The sequence below is a fragment of the Electrophorus electricus genome, chromosome 4, assembly GCF_013358815.1.
Source record: "Electrophorus electricus isolate fEleEle1 chromosome 4, fEleEle1.pri, whole genome shotgun sequence".
NCBI lineage: Eukaryota > Metazoa > Chordata > Actinopteri > Gymnotiformes > Gymnotidae > Electrophorus > Electrophorus electricus.
The window spans coordinates 15223525-15233774 of NC_049538.1; the positions used below are offsets into that span (position 1 = coordinate 15223525).

The 10250-nt window shown below is 39.2% G+C and overlaps 1 protein-coding gene across 1 annotated transcript; it reads right to left on the bottom strand.

Annotated features, from left to right (window-relative positions):
- Positions 1-4574: 4574 nt before the first annotated feature.
- LOC118241218 (very long-chain acyl-CoA synthetase-like) lies at positions 4575-8426 on the bottom strand. Its single transcript, XM_035525435.1, has 8 exons — positions 8420-8426; positions 7910-8034; positions 7623-7817; positions 6212-6302; positions 5729-5927; positions 5559-5656; positions 4987-5117; positions 4575-4751 (listed from the first exon to the last, which is right to left on the bottom strand). Exons 1-8 carry the CDS (start codon positions 8424-8426, stop codon positions 4575-4577), a joined length of 1023 nt encoding a protein of 340 aa, XP_035381328.1.
- Positions 8427-10250: the final 1824 nt, after the last annotated feature.

Consider the following 10250-nt stretch of genomic DNA (forward strand, 5'->3'; position numbering starts at 1 on the left):
TTCACATGTAAAAAGTGCTAGTGAGTTGTGAACGAATTTATTGTTTGTGAGCAATCAGTTGCAACGAATTGGAAAACTGTATATGCAGAAAGTTTGAAACCAAATAAATGATCTTTAATTCCACAGAAAGTCGAATATCTTACAATCAAATTATCGAGTAATATCCATGTATTTCACTTGTAATTAGCCTACAGTCAAATGATCGCTTAATTTCCATGATCGTTGTGTATCTAAATTAATTAAATACAACGGCTACATTTAAGTAAAGATAAGCAAAATTACCAAATTTTGTTTAATGCCTACGTGAAGTATACAAACATGGCTCAATGTCATTTGATGCCATTGACAGCTACAGTGACTGTATTTACTATTACTCTAATTTTTCGAACAAGATAAATCATATTAACAAATCCTATATATTGAGAAATCACGAGGAGCGATGCACAAGTTGTGCAGACTATTTTTTTCACTGCCATATTGACATTTTGAATACGGGGTGTGTGTTGGTCCCATTTCAGCCATAACAGCTGGGTCTTAAAATCACTGTGATGATTTTTTGGTTTATAACCGTTTTCTGGGCTGTGCAACTCCACTGCTTGCTGTCTTTCTTATTGGACGGGTGGGTTATCACAGTCACTGTAAAGTATAAGGAAAACCTTTAATGAACGACTATATATCGGGAAAAAAAATGTTAAGAAAATGTTAAGATACAGATTTAACTGATATACTGATCTACACCTTGTAACATTATAGGCTATTTAGAACGCGGGACATTCTATTCGTCTGATTCTTTTTCAAAAATGTTTAAAAACGTTCAAGAACAAATAATTGAAAACAAGCAAAACTGTTTTTGGTACGGAAATAGGGATGTGATTTGCACGAATAAATATATAATAACTGCAGTAATTTACACCTGGATAAACACTTAAAAATAGCCAAGAATCCCCATCTTGAATCCCTCCTCCATGCAGAACATATCCTGTTCCTTGATATTCTTCAGTTTTTGCCTGTGGACTGCACCTAATACATGCTATAGGTTTTCAAATGTGTTCAAAGAGGGCCATTACAAAACTCATTTTGAGTCCTGCAAGAATTTCTGTGTGCATTTTGATTTGAATTTGGGGTCATTATCTTGCACCCACTGCAATGTTTCTGCCTTCTGGCAGAGGCAGACAGATTTTGTGCTACAGTGTCCTGGTATGTGGGAAATTCATTAGCTCACTGATTTTCATAAGAGTATGCAGTATGTTGTCAGTAATCCTGCCTCTGGCCTTGACCATGACTATCTCAATGTCATTTGCCCCTGGAAAAAAAATAATTGCACTGCCAAATTATAGGTTTGGGAATTAAAAGGCCATGCTACTGTCATTTGTTACTAAAAACAAAGAATTTATTTTAGATTTTTAAACAGCAGTTACAAACTAATGCTCTGTCAATTCAAACTAAGCTTTACAGACGTATAACGTGCAAAATATTGTTTTTCCATGAACAATTATTTCAGATTTTACCAGTCCTGGAAATAACAGAGAACCAGCGAACTATAATGCTATATGTTGATACCAGATTACCAACAGGATAATGGCTGACACATAAGACTTGCGGGTCCCTTTTGCCTGTATGTGCTTGAACCCCGAATTGCGGGTTTAGCTAAAGCTTATTTTCCAATTTTAATTTTATTGCTTATTAGATAATAAAGTTTTGTCATTATTAATTGGGTGTGTCTTTTCTTTACCCATCTTCCCCAATCCTGCATCCATCATTGAAATCTTAAAATTTAACCCTTACCTTTTGTCCACCCCGCATTTACAAACAACACTTATTTTCCAACCATTTATTACAAACAACATTCCATATAAGAAACATTAGCCCTGTGTGTTTTGTCAAAATTGTGCTGCCCTCTTGGCAGTGCTCTGTAAAGAAAAATATATCCTTCACGTGTAAAAAAAGTCTTTCTGAATGAGGTACAAGGGTCAAAATAAATGCACGCACACAGGTTTATCTGCTCTCAAACTGTTTTCATTGTGCTTGCAACATGAAGGAGTGTTATATGCTACCGCAGAGCATTCAGGACAGCAAACACACCAAGCACTCATAATGAAGCACACATACCGAAAAATATGTGGCCACAGAGCGTTCAGGACATCCTTTTGATATGGCTCTCAGAGGAAATATAGCCCTTTATTAAAAATAAACTAAAAATTTATGGTACTGCTCACATACCATCATGCAAATACTGAAGTGAGCATTTCGAAAATGAATTATCAAAGATTTGTGAATCAACTGATTGTTTCTGGATCTTTTTAAGGGTAGGGTGACAAATGTTACTCACTGGCCTCCAGTTAAATGGAATGGAATTGCAGTTTAGAGTAAACTGGTTTGAACTCTATTTGCAATGGGCCTACAGATAGGCCTGTTTCAGGAAGTTGACACATTAGAACCCGAGCCATTAAGGGGTTTTCATGGAAGTGTCCACAGTACGACCTCTGCGACTATTGGAAATCTGTCAAGAAATATTGTAATCTGAGTTCTGAAAAAAAAAGAAGATTATAATCAGAGTTCATTTGCGTTTTAAAGCTAGGAGGAATACCTGGAGAAAACTAATAGAGACGTACCTTCATCTGCGTGTAAAAAAAGTCTTTCTGAATGAAGTGCGACTAGGTACAAGGGTCAAAATAAATGCAAGTAAAATTAAGAGACGTACCTTCATCTGCGATTAAAAATTTCGCGCCGCAGCAGGAGAAACAGTGTAACAGGGATTTGGATCTGATGTTGTAATTTAACAATGAAGCAGGGCAGCCCAGTTTCGCAAGAGCCAGCCAGGTCCAGATGAAAAACAGTTCGTTCCCGAGATAAAGAGCGACGGTGTCTCCTGGCTTCGGACAGATGTGCTCCAGAAGTGTATTAGCGACTTTATTGCTGATTTTGTCGGCGTACTTGTAAGAATATGACTGATATGACTGGAATATGACTGGAAAAAAAATAATTGCATGGAACAGATCAGGGAAATTACAACACAGTGATGAGTCATGAATGAAACAATTAAAATGAGTCTTTATTTCACTGCACCACACTGGTTTTTCTGGTACTTGTGAGGGGCAAGTCAGACTTATGTATCAAACAACTATCCAACTATCGAACAATTATGCTTGAAATACAAGCTTTCAAACTGAAAATGAACATAAAATAAGGTCAGGGACAGTATCAAGGCAGATGTAGCCACAGTATTTTTTCCAAAGTAGAAATAATGTGGCAATTTCTTGCAACAGAATTATCTGTTGTGTTGTCTGTGCTGTGACTACTTATTAACGTATTTAGATGACATGTTGCCTTGTCTATATAAACATAAAGTAAACATCAACTAGGATCAACTTGTACAACATATGGTGGCTCTTTAATCACATCCTTACACCTGAGTAGGGCTGCAGTTAAACTCACATTAGTTCAAAATGCATTACATTTAAACAACAAATGATCAGACAGGTTTTTGTTTTCTACATAAATTTTGCATCCTTACACAATATATCACCAAAAAACATGTTTTTTTGTTTTTTTTTTGCGATGGTTAGCTAGATAGCACATGATAAAATAGAAACACATCGCTGTAGCTGAGAGTTGCTATTTGCCTCTCTGATCTTCCTCCTCAGTGTAAATGAGGCTCCTGCATTTTTCCCCTGTCCCTTTGGAGTGTTCCATGCTTTTCTACCATTTTGTGTATGGTTTAATCTTTCTTTTTAAAATTTGCCTTATTGTGATAATTAATAATTGCCATTACCATTTAATTCTATAACTGTTTCCTAGGCTGTGCAATTCCACTGCTTTCTGTTCTGCCTTCTTACCACAATTACAGTTCTGAGTGAAATGTCACATGTGTCAAGCATCCCCAGAAGGACAGACACACTGAAGAGCATGCTTGTGACTTTCAAACTTGAGAAAAGAAACTACACTCCTCTTTGCTCAGATACATATTCAGGTATGACACACAATAAATCAAATCACAGTGAATCACACATCAGTTGTGTGAACTCAGAAGTAACTCTGACCCACTACAATGGAGCTGTACTAGCCATTTGTAAGCAGAACATAACCCTGCCTGCTCTCCTGCAGGGCATGCACAGGTTAGGATATACGGGCAGGATCGAAACCCTCCTTCACCAGGGACATGTTTATGTGTTTAAAGGTTTCCATAAGCTTTGTACTGGATGTTCTCAGGCATTTCATGCATATTCAGGACCTGTTTTGAATAAAAGAGTCCTTAATATCTGTACTATCTATAAGTTGCTGTACAAATACACCAGTGTTTGGGAAAAAGCAATCAGGAAGACAGTGCGGTGCATTATTATAAATAAAAGGAAAGACAAACACAGCCCCCTGCCTGCCAAACACACACACCACCAAAAAACACACAGGTATACACACAGAGACATATACACAGCAAAAAAATAACACAAACATATAGATACAAATACATTACAAACCTTTAGAAACATCAGATTTCCCACATGTTTTTTCATTAATCATGAGTTGATGACATAAAAATGGTGAAAGTTCTCTCCTTCTCTCTCTCTTTCTCCTCGTTATAATCTCAGTCTTCCGTCACAGATGGAACTGAAAATGTCCTCCATCATAGCCATGTAAGTCTTCTTCTCATCATCCAGGAAGTAAAGTGGGTCCTGGATGGTCTTTGGGTTGAATCCCTCCTCAGCCAGCTTCACCTTCATTTGTTTAAAGGTGCTGGTGATGTTCATCGCCCTCTAGAGGACAGCAGGGGGAACTTAGACTTACTGTGATTCATGGTCCTGCATAAATTGTCTATAGCCCTTCCATTCAAGTGACTAGAAACAGTAACCGTGGTAAAAACAAAAAACCTGGACATTGTCCCAGCCCAATGGACTGTAAGAATGATGGATATTGGGACATTTTAAATGAAGAAGTTTGTGTGTCATTTCAGTGCCAGTGATTGGGCGGTGAGGGAGTTTGAATGTTTACCTGGATCCTAATGAAACGTGGTCTGCTGTATGCAGGCAGGTAGCTCTCCACGTGTTGATGCATGACAGAGCCATCAAAAGCCATCCCCTCTCTCAACCTCACAGCAGCCATTCCTATTCCACCTTCGTGACCTAAGCCAATAAAACAACAGAATTAAAAAAGGCTTTCTGCTCCACGTCAAAGCCATTAAGCTACTGCTACTAAACTAAGATTCATGATACCATTATTCTCACTATAAAAGTACAATGTGAAATCATTTGGAGGCTGTATATACATAAACTAATAAAGAATTTTTAAAAATGCACAAATCCTAATGCAAATTACAAAGTACAAAGATACAAGAGTAAAATGAATAAAATATGAGTGTGCTGTTACTTGGGTCTGTATAATCTAAACTAATGCAGCTAAACTAATATAGCCAAACTAGCATCTTAGCCAGCTTGTCTCCAACAGTACCATAAAGTGGTCCAAGAGCCCTGGACCTGTTGACCTCTGGAGTAATCACTGAACAGCTCCTGCTGTGGTGTAATAGTGCCTAATACCCGCTGCTTTCTGAGTGATGAATTCAATACCTGGCACTTTGACTCCATAGACATTTGACTCCTCGATGAAATCAAGCATGATTAAAATATCAGTGACTTCAGTGGTAGCAACATTCTCTCCCTTCCACCTGCCACATGGGAAAAACAGGTTACACACAATATAAACATTAACAGGCTTAGCTGGCTTGGAGAACGAATACCTGAAAGTATCCCCAGTTCGGTCCTGGAAATAGACGAAGCCCTCCCGGTCAACTCTCATGAGGTCTCCACTGTTAAAGTACACATCTCCCTCCTGAAACACGTTCCTCAGTGTCTTCTTGTCTGTCTGCTGTTGGTTGTTTGCATAGCCACTAAACGGAGCCACTTTAGAGATCTTAGCCACTAGCAGGCCTGTCTCACCTACACACACACATACACACACACACACACACACACACACACACTCTATTCAGCTACTGGATGGATTACTGTTTTAAATCATGGGTCTTTGACTCATGCAGTAGCAAAGCACAGCGTGCAGCGAGGTGGAAAACTGCTTTCTTCTTAACAGATAATTAGTGTTTGCCAACACGTACTCTATGTGACCTAGGTCATGTTTTCCTAGGGCATCTGAAACATCCATCATGCAAGGAAAGGGCTTCAGAACCCATGGGTAGCAGTAATAGTGCTGTATAAAGGCCTACCTGTAACAACCTCCATACCGAAACCTCTGGAATCTCTGACTGGTTTTTCACTCTCAGTATCATACATAAGAAGAGCAAAGAGTTCAGCTATCTACACACACACGCACACACACACGTACACGCACACAGGCACACATACAAAAACCAGGAAAATATTAATAACAGTATACACAATAGTGTAAATTATTTATAATGTACCTACATCCAGTCATGTCAAAATATTCTCCATCCAAACATCCCTCATATAGTGAGCATTTATTGAGGTAGTGAGCATTTGTGATCTATAATGAATAGTAGTGAGCTGTATTGAGATATACTGTGACCTGTCTTGACCCATAATAAGTGGTTGAGAGCTGTAATGATTGGTAAAGAGTGGTAGTGAGCTAGAGTGATTGTGAGTGGTAATGAGTGGTAGTGAGGTGTAATTAGAGGTCATGAGCTGTAGTGAGTTGTAATCATGAGCGATGAATTAGCTTTAATGAGTAGTCGTAAGTGATTGTGAGCTGGAATGAGCAATAGTCAATGGTAATGAGATGTAGTGAGCTGTAATGTAATGAGCTTAACTGAGCTACAATGAGTGTAGTGTGTTGTAGTGAGTCGTAGTAAGCAGCTGTGAACTGTGATAGTGAACTGTAATGAGCGGTACTGAAATGTAGTAAGCTTTGGTTAGCTGTAGTGAGTAGTAATGAGCTGTAGTGAACAGTAGTAAACCGTAATGAGCAGTATTGAGCTGCATTGAATGATAGTAAGCTGTAGTGAGTGGTAGTCCACGCTAGTGAGTTGTTGTGAACAGTAGTGAGCTGTAGTGAGTTGTCATGAGTGGTATTGAGCTTTATTGAGTATTAGAGAGCCATAATGAGCAGTAGAGAACTGTAAGCGGTTGAGAACAAACGTATGGCAGTAAGCTGTAGTGAGAAGTTGTCGGTGGAGGTGGTGAGCTGTAATGAGTAGCGAGGGTGATAGTGAGCTGTAATGAATTTTTGAGCTGCAGGGATTGGCTGAGAGCTATCGGGAGCTGTAATGAACTGTGATTAGCATTTGTGAGCTATACTGAACCATAATAAGTGGGCAGTAGTAAGCTTTAATGAGAGGTAGTGAACTGTAATGAGCAATTGCGAGCTGTAATGAACTGAAATGAGACATAATTACAAGTAATGGGCTGTAGTGAGCATTGGTGAGCTGTAATGAGTGGTAGTGAGCTGTAATGAATGCTTGTGAGTAGTAGTGAACTGTATTAACCTGTAGTGAGCTGGAATGAGTGGCAGTAAGCAGAAGTAAGCGGTTGTGATCTGTAAGTGTGGTCGTGAGCTATATGTCAGCTGTCTTAGTGATACTGAGCTGCAGTCAAGTATAGTGAGCTGTAATTAACTGTAGTGAGGAGTAGTGTGGTATAGCAAGCTCCCTCTCTAACCTTTACAAACACACTCATTCGTCCAATAGCTCCAATTTTCCCAGTATAGTTCATAAAGCCGATGTTTCCCTCTGTGGCGCCATAAAACTCACAAATCCGTACATGTCCAAAACGCTGCAGGAACTCTATCCATGTGTTGGCACGAATACTGTTCCCGATCACTATCCGCACATTGTTCACACATTGATTCTCTGCCTGAGACACAAATGAACAGCAGAGAGAAACACGGGTGTTGCACTGTTGGTGAAGGACTGGTGTGTTAGTTTCTGTGATGGCTAGTGTGTCACCTTGGGTGTGTTGCAGAGGTAGCGCATGGTCTCGCCAATGTACTGGATCACCGTCACATTGTGTTTTCTACAGTCGTTCCAGAACTGAGATGCAGAGAACTTCCTCTTCAACACCACTCTGATGCCTACACACATACACAAGCACAAACACACACACATTCAGGCAATAACTTGTGACACATTAACACATATACATAAAACATATGAAATTGCCTCCCCTTAGCATTTTTTATATTTCGGTATAACACCGTTTCACAGCAGCTAGAACCACTACCAGGTTAGAACCTGCGCAGCTTATAGACAGTCATACGTTATGAATGCATGTATATGCTTCTTGTGTTATATTTGTTCATTAACAGCATATTAATGAACAATCTAAGCAGGACTGACCAGTGTAGAACATTTCATTCTGAGGCTGACCTTACAATCCAAATCCTACATCCAATTTCACTCAGAAAAAGAGCTGGACTTTTCAGTGAATGAGGCAGGACGTGGGAGATGTTGATATACCCTCCATGTTCTGTCTACATTTTGGTGGAGAACTACACTCAATCATTGAGATCAAGCTGTGTGTGTGACATGTCCTCCTTTAACATCCAAACAATCTCAGTTTTCAGTGTTTGTGCCTTCTTCTCAGATTAGGAACTCTTCACACTGCATCTCTAGAATATTTAAAATCTTTACTTTATTCTTTCCTACATGTGTGTAATGGAAGGTTGTTACACACACACACACACACACACACACACACACACACACACACACACACACACACACACACCTGAAAGTATTCCTAACTGGATCCTGGAAGTAGATAAATTTGTTGTCGATTTTCATCAGGTCTTGATAGGTCTGCTACAATGACCAGCTATTCAAGGTGTGTTGTTTTTACATGCATATAAAATATGAGTTGAAATCAATAACACTCTAAATGTAGGTATATGGACAGAAATTGAGTTGTATTAGACAGTTAGATTGAACTGGATTGTAAAATAGTAACACACTCAATGTAGTTAGCTAGTTATTAACTGGCATGGTCAGGTTTAAAGTTGTGTTAAATGAGATTTTTTAAAATCAACATTCTTTAATGCTGCGTTTTTTACAGCCTAGCAGTAGGAACAAACGCAAGAATACGAAGCACAAATATACCAGTTGGTACCAGATACCAATGACAAAACCGTGGTATTTGCAAATACAAATGACTTTTCACTAGCTGATCGGTTGTCCATCCCCTTTCCGTGTCCCCCAGAAACAACATTTCCATTGTACTGCGACTGGATTTGCAGCATTTCTGAAGTTGTATGTTTTCCGAATTTGCATCGTGTTTCCGAAATGTAGTGCATATGTTATCATTTTGAATAAAGCGTCTTCCGATTTTGTATAGCGTTCATAAATTTGCATCGCGTTTCTGAAAAATGTTGTCGTTTTGATGAATGTGATTTGTGTAGTTGCAGCGGATTGTTTTCATTTGCAGGGTGTTTGGTAACTTGGGTCTTCCTGGCCACCATACTTTTTCATGGCATTTCCTTGAGAACTTAACTGTTACACTGCAGAATGTAAGCGGGAGCTCGGTCAAATGTATTAAAAAAAGCGTTTAATGAAAAGTAAAAGACGATAATACACACTACAAATCCAAACACAGCGAAAACAGACATCTACAAAGGGTCATAACCTGGTCACAACAAGGTTGTGGAATAAGCTTATTCCACGATGTTGGAATAAACGGGTATTTCTAAACAATGATAGGAAAACTAATGAGACGCGGGGGGGGCGTGCTAACAAGGGGGCCATGGCAACATGTGTAAAACGAAGTAAACAGAAGGCACATGAAGTCCCTTGCTATGAATTTGAAAAGGATTGGTGTGAATCTGAGAAGGATTGGTTTGTTAGTTTCTGTGAGGGCTGGTGTGTTGCAGTCGTTCCAGAACTGAGATGCAGAGGATACCCTTCTCAACACCACCATGATGTCTACACACAAATATACACACCCCAACATGTTCAGGCATGAATCTAGTCCACCTCTTACACACTAAGATACATTCAGTCAAACCCATATATAATCAAAACTCTCAACTGGGATATGTGAGACTGAACAGGATGAAAACTTCTGCCATTTCAGTACTGCAAAGACTAATACTGAAATAACATGGTCCTACACCCATGACAAATACTGCAATAAGATGATCCTAAAAATTGTCACGATTTGACCCTGTCTCTTTTCTTCTGGTACTGTTTCTTTTGTCTGTTAGCCATGTGCTCTTGTTTACTTCTTGGCCCTGCTTTGATTTCCTTGCTGTTGGTTCTGGCTGTTTTCCTGTCAGTCCTGACATATGCTCTTGTC